The sequence below is a fragment of the Cololabis saira genome, chromosome 20 (genome assembly GCF_033807715.1).
Source record: "Cololabis saira isolate AMF1-May2022 chromosome 20, fColSai1.1, whole genome shotgun sequence".
Classification (NCBI taxonomy): Eukaryota; Metazoa; Chordata; class Actinopteri; order Beloniformes; family Belonidae; genus Cololabis; species Cololabis saira.
In genome coordinates this window covers 20,176,491-20,191,475 of record NC_084606.1, presented here as the reverse complement: position 1 = coordinate 20,191,475, position 14,985 = coordinate 20,176,491, and the positions used below count along the sequence as shown (strand labels likewise).

General features: G+C 39.6%; 2 protein-coding genes and 1 non-coding gene across 3 annotated transcripts; 2 read left to right on the top strand and 1 right to left on the bottom strand.

Annotated features, from left to right (window-relative positions):
* Positions 1-951: 951 nt before the first annotated feature.
* tex261 (testis expressed 261) lies at positions 952-7,388 on the top strand. The gene is made up of 6 exons (XM_061709687.1): positions 952-1,132; positions 3,762-3,841; positions 3,955-4,108; positions 4,325-4,392; positions 4,512-4,614; positions 6,018-7,388. The coding sequence occupies exons 1-6, from the start codon at positions 1,063-1,065 to the stop codon at positions 6,131-6,133; spliced, it is 591 nt and encodes a 196-aa protein (XP_061565671.1). The 5' UTR covers positions 952-1,062; the 3' UTR covers positions 6,134-7,388.
* On the top strand, positions 5,786-5,858 carry trnak-cuu (transfer RNA lysine (anticodon CUU)). Its single transcript has one exon. It is a non-coding gene; the product is annotated as a tRNA-Lys (tRNA).
* A 1,746-nt stretch (positions 7,389-9,134) lies between the features above and the next one.
* On the bottom strand, positions 9,135-14,611 carry ankrd53 (ankyrin repeat domain 53). The gene is made up of 6 exons (XM_061710172.1): positions 14,475-14,611; positions 11,438-11,534; positions 10,609-10,808; positions 10,115-10,279; positions 9,893-10,016; positions 9,135-9,689 (listed from the first exon to the last, which is right to left on the bottom strand). The coding sequence occupies exons 1-6, from the start codon at positions 14,609-14,611 to the stop codon at positions 9,135-9,137; spliced, it is 1,278 nt and encodes a 425-aa protein (XP_061566156.1).
* Between the last annotated feature and the right edge of the window lie 374 nt (positions 14,612-14,985).

Here is a 14,985-nt window from a genome sequence, read left to right as displayed (position 1 = left end):
TATACAGGATTGTCAGAAAATTTGAATATTGTGATAAAGTTCTTTATTTTCTGTAATGCAATTCAAAAAACAAAAATGTCATACATTCTGGATTCATTACAAATCAACTGAAATATTGCAAGCCTTTTATTATTTTAATATAGCTGATTATGGTTTACAGTTTAAGATTAAGATTCCCAGAATATTCTAATTGTTTGAGATAGGATATTTGAGTTTTCTTAAGCTGTAAACCATGATCAGCAATATTAAAATAATAAAAGGCTTGCAATATTTCAGTTGATTTGTAATGAATCCAGAATGTATGACATTTTTGTTTTTGCAATTGCATTACAGAAAATTACAATATTCTAATTTTCTGAGACAGTCCTGTACTGTATGGCCTGTCTGAGGACTACATGCAAAACTATTACAGAATATGACTAAACAATCAGACAGGCCTGAATGAGCTGATGGGGGGGGGGGTAGGGAACAGCACACTCACTCAAATGCAATTCTTTTTATTATTATTATTATTATTATTATTATTATTATTATTATTATTATTATTATTATTATTATTATTATTATTATTATTATTATTATTATTATTATTGTTATTATTATTATTATTTTCATGTATTTTTATTATATCATTGGTTACTGCTGTTGTACCTGTTTGCACCTCTTCCAGCAAATATATAGAGAAAATAACAAAATATGACATATATGGTCCAGTTAGTCATTTGATTTGGTGCCCCCTCATTGGCTGGTGCCCCTGGGCGCTCGCCCAGTTCAGTGTATGGATAATCCGGCCCAGCCTACATGTGTGATCGGCAGACTTTGGTCCGTGCAGTGCAGAGCGAGTGTAGCGGTCCGCCTGTGGGGGGTGTTGTAGCGGTCCTCCCGCCACAGGCGGCGCTGCAGCAGCGCTGCAGTAGCAGCGCGGCGCTGTCCTTCCCGCAGACGCTCCACCAGCTGGAGTGAAACAGCGGAAGCGACCTCGACCACCGCTAGTTAGCAGCCTGCTAGCCGTTTTTTCTCTGTTATTTTCTTACCTGTGTGTCTCGTGGCATATGCAGAGAGATGTGGTTTATTTATTTACTCAGCTGGTTATCCTTGGTGATTCAGATATCCTTCGTCACTCTAGCTATAGGTAAGTTAAAGCTGAAAACCCTCAGGTGCTAATGCAGGGACTGTCACCTGTTTGTGCGAACGTCGTCACAAATGGAGGATAAAATCAAATTAAGAAAAAAAAATGAATATGAAATATAAAATCACTGCTGCTTTAGTATTTAAGTTCGTTGGTTTCAGTGACATTTTAAAAGCTACGTACTTTTCAGCATGAGCAGTTCTAAGACGAGGTGAAGATGTTCTGGCAGCATAAAGTAGATATGTGAACTACTTTACAATTACTTTAAATATCTGCTGTTTTCTTTGGGGTCTGGGATACGCATTTACTTCCGAGGCTTGTTATTTTATAGCGTAATGTTACCGGTTCTGCAGTTATCAATATACACTAATCAACTAAACTTTTAATCAGTTAACTGTACGATTATTGGTTTTTGAAATGTGATAATTTTGTGTGGACTTGATAGTCCTATTGCTACATTTACCAGCTTTAGGACAATATATTGATATTATAATGGATTAAGTGAGAGCTGGATACTTTAAAATGCCCGTCCGTGCCCCCAATGTATATAGTTTGATCAAATCAAAACACAAAAGGGAAGTTGAGGAAGAGTCCACGTTGCAGGTCACCTGGCCACGTACCACAGGTGTGCCAGACACACCCCGTTTATATACTCTTAAACAGAGCTGTCAAAAGTATTCACACTCATTACTCAGGTAGAAGTATAGATACTAGAGTTTAAAAAAACTCATGTAGAAGTTGAAGTATCAACTCAAGTTTTTTACTCAAGTAAAAGTATAAAAGTACTGGTTTCAAAACTACTTAAAGTATAAAAGTAAAAGGAATGTAAGGGGAAAAAAGCATTTAAGGACAAAAACCATTGAAAATGAATGCATCTTAGTATAATGCAAATATATTAAAGAACCATATATGTGTACTATTGAGCATTAACATGTGTTTCAGAGAGCAGGAGATATGATGACTAGTTGCCTATAAGTATTGTAATGGTGCAAAAAGTCAAACTTCAGAGGCACGTTATCATTTATCCTAATCTTTATTGGAATGTACATCCAAGTTTAGTTGCAGGAATCTGAGGGCAACGGATGTAAGAACAAAACTGGACAAGAACATCTGAAACAACCACAACCAAATTCACTCTATCTGGATGGAGCAATTTAACTGGATAGTTTTTTTTTTTTAAAGGCCGAAATGAAATAGAGTAACAAGGCTGTTTTTAAAATGTAAGGAGTAAAAAGTACAGATAATTGCGTGAAAATGTAAGGAGTAAAAGTAAAAAGTCGTCTGAAAAATAATTACTCCAGTGAAGTATAGATAACCAAAATTTCTACTTAAGTAAGGTAACAAAGTATTTGTACTTCGTTACTTGACACCTCTGCTCTTAAACGGCTTTACTCATGACTTTTTGGTGTAGAAGACGAACTTCATTGATCTATTTAAATAGTTGACAAAAACTGTCCAAAATTCCCCACTAATATGATTTGAATACACTCTTTACCATGGAAGTATGACAGATGTAGCTTCTTCTTTTTTTCCAATCCCATTACAAAGTAATTCAGCATGTGAGGAATGGACGCTATGCTGGCTCTCGTTTACAGTAGTGGTGCACATACAATAACTTTGTGTTACATTAATCTTTAACTTCAAAGTATTCAAGAGGTCCTTTTTAAATAGTGACCGTCATATTAGAGAATGTTGCTCTCCACCAGTACAGATCGCGCTGACCCAACCACAGTGCATCTGGGAAGTCCTTATACAAACTCTCAGAGACTAAAGAGCAGCTATTCAAAACAACCCAGATGGCTGTAGAATTGCTAATAACACCTTATATCGCTTTTTTGCTTTGTAAAACTGGCTTTCCTACTGTGGTGGCTGCATGCCATTTTGGATGTTTTGAGGATACTAGTCTGGTTGCCTCTCTCCCTGCATCACATGCTTCATTTCTCTGATTGATTACATGCCTATACAGTGGCTTCTTCTGCTTTTTGTTGGTACTACCTCCTGAAAATCAAAGTTAAAGTCAGAGGAGCCACACTAATGCAATGTAACAAAGAGGAAAAGATTAGGTTTGCTTGGCAGGCAAGACTGTAAATTCAGTTTGATGGGTTTCCATGGTATTGGGGCATCTTGCAATGATGCTGTCTGAGGAAACAAAATGAAATGTTTCCTCAGACAGCATCAAAGTAAGCAAAATCTCATTTGTTTACAGCTGCCTTTCACTATATTATGAGTTTAGATTTAAACAGTGTTAATTCCAGTACTTAATTGCAACTCTAGCTCAAGTCTAACTTTTTCTTTATTCTGCCACTGCACTGAAACTTTTTTCTCCTCTTCACTTTTCATATTTTTATTATGTAAAGTACCATGAATTGCTTTAGTGCTGAAATGTGCTATACAAATAAACTTGCCTTGAAATGTCTTCAAGAACAAATGAAAAGGCAGTCCAGTTGCCTACTTTCAAGTCTTGAGAGAGATAACAAACACTTAGTTTTGCCAAAACTATGTATAATGCTAATTCTTAATGCTTATGGATCATGCACAGATTGAGGTTTACAGCATGGAATTGTGATTGCAGCATTTGTCATTGTTGTTGCTGTTAATCTAAGGTGCTCATCACTTTTTTGCCCCTATCCAGCTGCTGGCCTGTATTACTTGGCTGAACTAATTGAAGAATATACAGTAGCCACCAGTCGAATAATAAAGTATATGATACTGGTGAGTAAGCGAGTAGTCAATTATGGATTTGTTTTTAGTATTTGATTGAGTAAAATTAATAGTTAAGACCATCTACATCAAACTAAATTCTTACTACGTGCGAATGTGTCCAGTTTTCGACAGGTGTGCTGGCTGCTCTCTATGTTTTTGAAGGATTTCCAGTGTTAATGGTGGGAGTGGGCCTCTTCACGAACCTAGTGTATTTTGGCCTTCTGCAGACGTTCCCCTTCATCCTGCTGAGCTCCCCAAACTTCATCCTCTCCTGTGGTATGTATTACAGTCAGGATTGTTTTCATATAAATAAAAACAGTCGCAAAGTTGACTTAGCTAAAACACCAAACAATCCAATGTGGAAGTATTACCCAAGATGTGTTAATTTCTATCATCCCAGCATGTATTTGATGAACATTTTTGTATAGGTTTATTTGTTTTTAAGTTTTGCCCCTCTAAAATAGTCTCTCTTTCCTTGTCTTCACACTGCAGTGTTGGTGGTAGTGAATCATTACATGGCCTTCCAGTACTTTGCACAAGAGTATTATCCATTCTCAGAGGTAAGTTCATCTCCCATTTATGCCATGACCACTTCTAGATGGAGTGCTTTATGAGTGGGGAAAAGTTTCCTTCCTTAATTTCAGTTTCTTGTCTCATCTGTGTTCCTCTCTGACCACAGGTGCTGGCATACTTTACCATTTGCCTCTGGGTGATCCCATTTGCCTTCTTTGTGTCACTGTCAGCGGGCGAAAATGTCCTTCCCTCCACCATGCAGCAAGGAGGTGAGAAACAGACACTTTTTCCTCTCTATATTGTTTGTGATGGGTGGGGGCAGAGGTGGAAAAAGTACAAAAATATTGTACTTAAGTAAAAGTACAAATTTTCTGCTTGAAAATTACTTAAGTAAAAGTAAAAAGTACCCATTAAGAAAATTACTTAAGTAAAAGTATAAAAGTACCTCAAATTAAATATAATAAAGTACCAAAAGTACATGGTGTAAAATGTACTTAAGTACAAAAGTAAAAAGTACAAAGTACAAAATTATTTTCAAAAGGATTGCAAAGAAATGAAGAATCCAAGAATTTGCTTACAACTCTAAATAATGGTGATATTATTCTGACCCCTTTAACGTTTGTTTCCATTAACCCATTTTAATTTCGTCGGCTTGAGCGTCGGCTGCCGCTCAAGGCTGATTTATGGTTCCGCGTTACACCAACGCAGAGCCTACGGCGTAGGGTACGCGTACCCTACGCCGTAGGCTCTGCCTCGATTTAACGCGGACCGATAATTCAGGCTTCAGTCTTCATCGGTACTCGACGTGACGGCGGTTCCTCCGGCCTTTCCGGCCCGCCTCTGCGGCGCAACTCTCCCGGGAGCTGCGGCTCCTTCTCGGGGAGGCCGAGTCTCCCCCGCTGGGCAATCACGGGCAATTCACTCGCCCCCCTTCCTTCCCGTCCGCCTTATGGTTCAGCGTTAAATCGACGCATACCTACGGCGTAGGGTGTGCGTCGCCGCGTCCCCTACTCCGTAGCTCTGCGCCGGTGTAACGCGGAACCATAAATCAGCCCCCGCTGTGCTGTTCTCATGGCTTTAATTTGTAGCGAGTAACGACGTGTCCAATTTTAAATGTAGCGGATTAAAAGTACGATTTTTTTTTTCCTTGAAAATGTAACGAAGTAAAAGTAAAAGTACAGAAAAATGAAAGTATCAATAAAAGTACAAATTCTCAAAAGTCTTACTTAAGTAAAATAACGAAGTACTTGTACTTCGTTACTTTACACCACTGGGTGGGGGTTAAGCGTTCAATATCCATGGTACACAGTTAGGGCAATAATGTGCCTATTTGTGTTTTGTTACACACATTTGAAAGGTATTATCTGAAGTACATTATTCCTTGAATATATCATGTGCTCTTAGGAGTGTCAGGTCAAGTTCTACTGATGACTATTCATAGCCCGGCTAGCTCAGTCGGTAGAGCATGAGACTCTTAATCTCAGGGTCGTGGGTTCGAGCCCCACGTTGGGCGCTGACTTTTTCTTAGGCTACTTTCTGTATTCTACCATGACTCTTAATCCCTATTTTTTATTTTATTTTTCAAAGATATAATCCCAATGTAAAAATGTGCTGGTAATAACATCTGCTTTCTGGAAGGTGTAATTAATTCTCTCTTTCCTTTTTTCCTTAGATGACGTGGTGTCTAATTATTTTACCAAGGGCAAACGGGGTAAGAGGTCTGGGATCCTTCTTGTGTTTTCTTTCCTGAAGGAGGCAGTGCTGCCCAGCCGACAGAAAATGTTCTGAGGTGCTCAGACTCGGGGTGCAGCCTCGGGGGCTCGGAGTTTAACTGCGTGCATGGGTCGGAGATGAAGGGGCACTATGGGAGAAAGTGGGAATTGATTGTGGACGGGACTGAAACGAAGCAGAGGCCAAAAGGGGAGGAAGGCACACAAAGGAAGGACCAATGAACAGAACAGAGCTTCCAAGTGGACAGGCTGGCGAGTTTACACGGACTATGTTCATCCTTGTTTGTACTGACTGCCAACAACACTTACTAGAGACCTCATTGTGGGGAGGTCTTGTCTGTAGCGCAATGTTTTCATATTGTTGAAATTCATTTTTTTAAGCTTTAGTATTCAATTATGTATAAGTGGGGTTTGGAATTAACAACCAACAAATCTGACATCTTTTGCTTGGGCAGATGAATCATCAGCTTTCTTCCTGAGGAGGCATCTTCTGTCATTTGTATGTTGTAGGGCACACGCTTTATCTGATTTAATACACTACCATCAAAACCAGATAAAGAGGTGAAAGAAAACCCTTAAAAATATTTTCTCTTAATAAGTAAGATGGGTAGGGATAAGTGAGTAAGCTTAAAATACAAAAAAACTGAATACAATGGTAAACTGTGTAATTAGCAAGTGATTTGCTTACAAAATTCCACAGGTCACCATGCAAATGCTTATTAGGATAAATGAGAAACGTCTGTCAGTGAAGCTGTAAGGAATGTATAGAGCAGTCTTATTCTAATTACAACGTGTGACTAGATAAAAATACCCTCTGCCCTGCAGTATCACATGGCTCAGAAGGAGATATATGTGGGCACTTTTTAACCCTTAAACTGAAGTGAGCAGCAAGGGATCTCTTGTACCCTGGATAATCAACATTGAGCTACTTAAAACAAAAATAAACTTCACCAAGTGCAATATTTTGGATAATCTTCATCACATTCATTATTCATTAGCTCTGCAGAGCGACTGCTTGCCTGTCTTTTTTTTGGACAATTTGTAAAAAATTCATATTTATGACGAATTGATTTTTGTACACCGATTCAATAGTAAATTCAAAAGCAAATGTAAAAACTTCTGAAAATCTAAATGTGCATCTTTTTTTTTAAAGATTCATGGTGTTGGGGTACGAACACTGCTCAAAAAAGTTTCCTTAAAGAGAGATTTGAGAGGCTGACTTTTATTTCCTTTCTTTTTTTTTTTTTTACCAATAAGTGTGATTCATCGTAGGCTGGTATGCACACAACTGTGAAATAAAAGGTTTTGTTGGACTAACTTTCAGATTAAATTGTTATCTTTTCACAGGGTTGCGCTTCAAGGAAACAAATGCAAAAATAGAGCTTCTGAAAATCAATTCCATTTAAATAAGGTCAAAGCACTCGGTCACCCACAAATTGTTGACCTTCACTATGCCAAGAAGGTGTTCATGTGAGAGACTGTCAGTCTGGATGATACTATGTGATTCTAGTCCCATGTGGACTGGTCTCATAGGGAGCACCAGGTTGGTGCCAGTGTGCACTTTGACCCCCCAGCAAGGTGTGAAGTGCCTCCTGAAGTAAAGGAAAAAGACAAAACTACAGCACACGCACGCACACACGCAGATCTTCCTCTGACAGGGCACAGCTCGCGGTTGGTGCTCAGATGCTGTTGACAAGCCCTTACCTGAATCCCAATATATTTCCCTGGGGGAGATCAGTGGAAGTGCAGAGATACAGCTGTGACAGGTGACCCAGTTCACTGTGGTTTTCTCACCTTTCACTCACCCTGCGTTTGTTGGTGCAGCATCTGGAGTGTGTGGGCTTTTGATCGTTAATTTGAGCTGCCTGTGGCAATGTTTGCATGCCTCTTAAAACTTATGAGACAATCAGGGATGTAATTCATTTATAAAGAAGTCAGCCATATTAAAACCACTTGCCTAATATTGTTTGGGTTTCCTGCACTTTAGCTGCATAAACATCCCTGACTCACTGGACTTGTAGTCCATGGGCCAGACCAGATATCAGTACCACTCAAGGTGACAAAACTTATATCTATAGATGACATTCTGGTATGATAACCCTCCCTGAGTGGCAGCTGTATCATAGTTACCAGCTCATGAAGTTACCCACCCCCTTCAGAAAATTACATTTTAGATGCTGGTGCATATCCTGGTTAACTCATGTACAGCATATCTGTCAATGTTTCACAATATTGTCTTTGGTATCATTTTAAAGGGGACCTTTGTAGCATTCATTCAAGCTAAGATGTGAATCTTTCTGACCAACATAGAGGTCACTGCAGCTCTTTAAACTATAAACAATGCACATTTTTACACAATTTTCGCCTAGATGATATACTATCTTTTAGCCCTGTGTCATCTAGGAACAACAGAGACACAAAATACAAAAACTGGAATATTCACAGGACCATAAGGATTCAGGAAATGTATCACATCTTAACTTGAATTAATTCTTCAAAGGTCCCCTTTAAAATGATACCAGAGACAATATTGTGAAACATTGACAGATATCCTGTACATGAGTCTAAACCAGGATATGCACCAGCATCTAAAATGTAATTTTCTGAAGGGGGTGGGTGACTTCATGAGCTGATTACTATGATACAGCTGCCACTCAGGAAGGTTATCATACCAGAATATCATCTACAGACATGGATCTTTTCAAAAACCCTAAGTAAGTTTTGTCACCTTATGGCAAGGGAGTGTCAGTTACCAGGATGTTGGTAGCACATCCTTTGGTTTCTGTGGGTTTTGGGGTAAGGACAATGTGGATTTTTCTCTGACACCTTTTTTTGTGTTTTGTACTGTTTAGAAAGAACATTGTCATGACTCATGGGAGAGAGTTGGTTACGTTTTCCAAGTAGTATCTTTGTGAATATCTTGAACAGAGATTTACCAGTATAATATTTTCTTAACCTGGTATAAGGTCAAGTCTAAGTTGAATTTTAATGCATTTCCCCTCAACCCTTGTGAACACTTTCAGGTGTAGTTGAAACCCCTCAGTCCAGACTGGAAAGGTTCAGTGATGTCCTGCCTCTAGTACCTCTGCAAGGTGCGTAGCCACCTCTGTCCAGATGCATGTGCTCCCTCCCTGGGGGTTTCTTCGATGCTGGCCCTCATCAATTTTCTGTGGCTCGGCTAACCTCGCGGGGAAGGCTCTAGGGAACAACACCCTCTCAACCATATCCTGAGACAAGTTAGGGGTGGGGTGAGACATACAATCCCACTTGGTAGTATACTGCAGCTGCCGGCTGCGGCTGTCCCTCGATAAGGTGACACATTTCCTGAGGTCCATCCCGGTTGGTGTCTCCTCTGGCTGGAGGTTGATGAAGATGGACCAGGGGCTGGGAGATGGAGCTGCTGTTTGCTTTGCGGGGGTGAGCTTGTCTTCCTCAGAGTCTTCTGGTTGGTGTTGTTTACTCAAGCCCTTCATCCATTTGGGATTCGTGCGGGTCTGGTCTGATGAGAGACACTTGGTGTGGTACAGGCTCACACGCACTCTGGGGGAGAAGTCCTTCAGGGGAGCAAAGCCTTTCTTGGTTGCCCACTCTGCCATCTTCTCATCGGTAAGTTTCTAATGATGGAAATGAAGCATTTGCACTTAATGTTGTGTGTTTGCATTGTAGAAAATAACAGCAAATGCAAGAGTACGGAATGTGATATCATTAGATATCAGGTTTTTTTTTTTAAATGACATAACACTCTTCACTTAATATATAACAAATCTTTTGATTCTTTTAATAAATTATAATCAGTGTCTACATCATACAAACTTACCCTTTTACTAAGATCATTCTGCTTGGTCACAAGATCCACAAGATCCCTGTGCAGTGCTTGAAGCAGCTGTCTTTCCTTCAGTTCTAGCTTCTTTTCTGCCTCCCATGAACAATTTTTCAGGTATCTGCGCACACAGAACATTTTTTTTTTTTTTTTTTGGCTCCAGACTATTAATTTTAAACACTTTCTGTGGTGTATGTTCCTTAAACCCTGGCTCAGTACCTTGCTACTTTACGACGGCACCAGATGCGGGCCAGGTCCAGTGGAGTATGTCCGTTGCTGTCCTTTGCCAGCACATCTGCTCCAGCCTTCACCAGGATCTCTGCACAGTCAAGGAAGCCCTCGGAGGCAGCCAGGTGTAGTGGTGTCTGCCCTGAGTGTGCGGGGCTGTTGTCAAGAGAGGAAGCTATCATCATCATCATCATCATCATCATCATTCAGGCTCGCATCACTGCTAACTTCATAGTTGCATTAGTGATGCAACTAAATTGCATGTATAGCAATGTTTGAAAAAGGTGTCTGCTAAATGACAGTAGTAGTTTGCACCTCTTACTAAGCATGTCCCCCACCCAACCAACCCAAAAAATACTTTGCTTTGCAAATATTGCTTTAAAGTGTTCAACAGTTGAGTTATTTGTGCATTTTGAATCCAGTTTAGGAAACGAGGTAAAGGCTGCTGCCTGAACAGAAGATCAACATTGAAGAATATTCCCTACACGTTGACATCAGCCTTTTGCTCCAGCAGGTATTTGAGGCTGGCTGATTTGTTCTGTGGGTACTGGGGGGAAAGGACCGAGTGAATGGGATGGGAACCCAAAGAATCTCTGCCGTTGATCTGCTCCACCGTGGACCCCACCATGAGCTCAACTGAAGCCACTTCCCCATAAAGCCTGGTCACATGGAGCGCTGGTGGACCCTGGAGGACAAAGTGTACATTAAACACTATCAATAGTTTTATATTTGTCCTTTTAAAACACATTTTTCTCAAGTTCATTATAGTTCTACTCAATAAGTATTCTTAGGCCCCCTTTCGGATGTTGCATTAAAACGTCTCTTGAGAAATCCAATTACAGTAGGGCAGTGCTTAACGTATGTTCACACCTGGCATTAACATGTCTTCCCAATTATGGTTTGAGTGATCAGATTTGATTTACTTTTCATCTGAATTTAGCTGCTTGAAATGACTGTAACTTGAAAAATAAATAAAGAAATAAGTCATAGAAGGTCTTCCATTAACTTTTTTTTTTCATAAATGGAAAAAAAAATCAATGAAAGACTACAATACAAATCAGAGTGTACAAATACAAGGAAATAAACTGCAAAACTATTTTCAGGGAGAAGCACACACACTTAAAAGACAAAATAGGTGTCGACTACAAAAAGAGGATTATAGTGACACAAATTGTGGCTACAGGGACATAAATGGCTACAAATGACGTCCGTAAAGAGACATTACAACTGGAGACCGTGAAAGGTCGCAACAACAACAAAAAACGGATGCATTTTTATGGCTTTTATATGGCGTTTTGGTTGTTTCACACGCACCTGTCCTCTCTCCGGCCTCTGTGCGCTCCCAGCGGCAGCAGCGGCAGCAGCAGCAGACACCTGGGCACCCGCCCATGGATCTCTGCGGGACACTTTCCTGTGTAAAAAACAACAAAACCTTAGTGCAGAAAGGAATAAGCAAATAAATAGCACGGGATTTTACAAATATAAGCTTACAATTAATTAAATGTTCAAATATTAAAGAGTGGATTATTTATTTCTAACGATGTGCGTCACTCCCGAGAAGCTCAACCTGGCGCTTAAAAGAGAGAAACGCACACTAACATGCATGATATATAAGCTCTACTTTGGGACTTGTATGCAGATAAAGAAACTGTTCTAATTTTGAATATTTTCAATGCAATTTAGTTTACTTTTTACGTCCTCCGCGTTTTCGTTTTCCGCGTCTGTTGACAGGATCCATGGTTGCCATGGAAACTTAGTAGCAAGGAAACGAGCCCTGATGAACTGCAGTAATGCAGAAAAAAATATAAACATTTATACAGGGTTTTGATTTTAAAGTTCGTTAAAATTTAAGTTATATATAATTTTAGCCTTTGTGTGTATGGCAACTTTGTTTTGCCAAGTCTTAACAATTATCTTTAGCCAATCATGCTTTTGATTATTTGGGTCATGATACATCTAAAACAACGTTTTTCCACTCTCATCTGACTTCTAGTAGTTTAAATGCATAAGAGAGCAAAATGGAAATATACAAGCAAAGCAAAAAATGTTGTGTACAGTAAGAGCATTTTGTTACACTGCACATTGTAGCTTCACAGACCCACTTGTAAAAGGCCTCAACGCTGCATGAAGTGTTTCTTCATGTTTGCAAGCTCTTCTATAAAATTTTTATCAGTTAATCTGGATTCATCGGGAAGGCTTGCCTGTTAGCTTTTGTACCATAGAGACATAATAGATCACCTCTTTATGCTTTACTCCATCTTTTATTCGAACTGAAAACTGAAAGCAAAGTTCAGCTTTGCGATGCTGATTCTTTATCCAAGAGAGGAGTCAGATAAGCAGAGAGAGGAAAAGCTTCTAAACCGAGTAGACGGAATATATAGTAACATATAATAGTAATATATAATAACAATACCTTAATAATTAATTCAATACAATGAAGTGTTGCATCAATGACAGAATAACAACGGCCCAGAAAATATAGGGTTATTGTTTTTACGTCTAGTAGTCCAGCAGATGTAAACACAAATTATCTTGCTCCCCTATGAAACTGAAATCAAACTCCGCCTCCATTTGCAGCACATTCACTAGCACATAATGAATGTTTCCGTTGGTTGTGACAGATAAAGGCAGATGAGCTGCTGCAGGCACAGCGGAAACGGATACTCACACCCTCCTCCACTTCTCCCCACACAGGCCACATTCCTGGCGTGCTCATATTGACATTGCATTAGAATTGCCTGCTCGCACTTGGCCTTGGTAAAGCAGATCAATCCGGCCAATGCCGTGGAGACCTCAGATTGGCCATTTTTTTTCCACTGCACCCCAGACCTGCCGCCACACGTGAAGCTGATGTGAATCGGAACAGTTATATTCTCCATTGGGCAGAGGAGTCGATTTTCTCACCAGGCATCAGGCCTTCCTGATCACAGCTATTGACCATGTGACCCCCGACTGAACTGATTGTGATGGACTGCTCATCGGTGGAGAACAGAGTGTGCCATGACAGAAATACTGTAGTATAACTTTAAAGCGTCTGAAGTTTTCCACAAGTTTTCCAACTATGTGTCTTGGGATGTATTAGATCGTTTTTGGTGTAGAATAACAATGACCACAAAGGCATCAGTTATACATTAGGCTTTATACATCAATAATACATCTTAGAAGGTCAATCTGTGGTCTTCCATCAGATGTTTTTGGCTGTCGGATATAATGTCAAACAGAGAGTCAAATTATCTCATTTTGTTATTTACTAACTAACCATTCGATCATTTGAAGATTTCTTGAAAGTTGTATTCATACTAGTTTGTGTGTGATATGTAAAATAAGACTCGTAAAAAAAGTTTAAAAGTAGTGAACGGGGTTGATTTTTATATTTTTTTTAAACTAAATTTATTTTGTTATTATAATTTGGTGTCACAGCTTTTATGGCAGTTTTATTTCTAAATGTGTGAATTAGATACAGTATTTGATCATCTACAGACGAAGAAAGAATACTTTTGAAAAAATGACATTGAAAGTGTTTAAATTGTGAACGTTCAAACCATTTATTTGAAACTACTTCGTATTCATGATGATTTTATGTCATACATTCAACCCCAGATGGTTACTTGTATTAAGACATTTTCATACTATATCTCAAATTTTCTTAAGTTCCATGTGTGAATATTCAAATAAGATATTTTCTAATTAATTATATGCAGATGTCTGACATATCAAAGGTGTTAAAATACAAGTAATCTTTTTTCCATTAGTATGATGAATTCAAACATTTTTTTGTCCGTAGTTTTCAGCCTTTCAAAAGTTTATTAAATGACAAAGAAACATACCAAAAAAGATGGTGCAGTAATCCAGCATCCTCATCAATACAACTGATCATTTTTATATCAAATTTGTTCTTCAAACTCACCTTTGGACTTTTACCAGCCTTTCCCAAAACTTTCTTATACATATAAGTGTTAAGTGTAACTCAGTAATGTTTTTCACTTTTTGCCCTCAAGACTTTAAATCAATATCCCATCCTCCCATAAGTGGCTCAAATGGTATATTTAATTTACTTCTTTAATTTGTGACGTTGTGCAGGGGTCAAGGACGGGCCACAGACCCTGCTTTCTAGGAGGGGGTTGCTACAAGCAGCAACTGAACTCCCCCCCCCCCCCCCCCCCCCCCGGCCTTCATCTTCAGCGCTGCTCTGCCCTGCAGCTGATGACGCAGGCGAGTATGGAGAGGGTAAGTACAAGTGAGCTCTGTGTTTGTGCATGTGCTGTAGTGTGTATTGTGTTTGTGTTGTAAGTGAATGCAAGTGTATATTGCTTAATAACGCAGTAAGAGAGAAGCACAGCCTTGTCGTGACCCACGCAGCCTCCTTTGACCTCGGTCACGTCCCGTGACGCTCATGGGGATCCTTCGCTGTAAAGCTCTTTCGTGTTTGACTTTCAGCTCAAGTCCCTGGACAAAGATCCCCTCCATGACCTCTTCCCTCCACTGCATGTGTGCTTGTTTCGTCTTGTACTGTCAAACCCAGTCCATATGTGCATGTTCGCACCTTAAAGGTCCCTACGTCTTAAAAGTTTTTGCTCTGGACTTTAGTTTGAAAGAAAATTCAAATCAGAGCTGTTTACTTCAAGGTTTAAGTTGACATTCATACTGTCCTCAGCATTCCACCTGTTACTTTCCAGTGCTCATTACGTTAAGAAAGTACAATGAAACCTTGTGTTTATGTGTGCGCATTAGCTGCAAGTCATCCAGTTGGTGCAATGCCGATTAGCAATGGGCTAATCAGAGTCTAAACCTGCTTAGGGCGAGGATGAAAATGAGATCATATCCCAGCAGCCTCACGGCAGGCTCTCTCATTGGTCCATTAA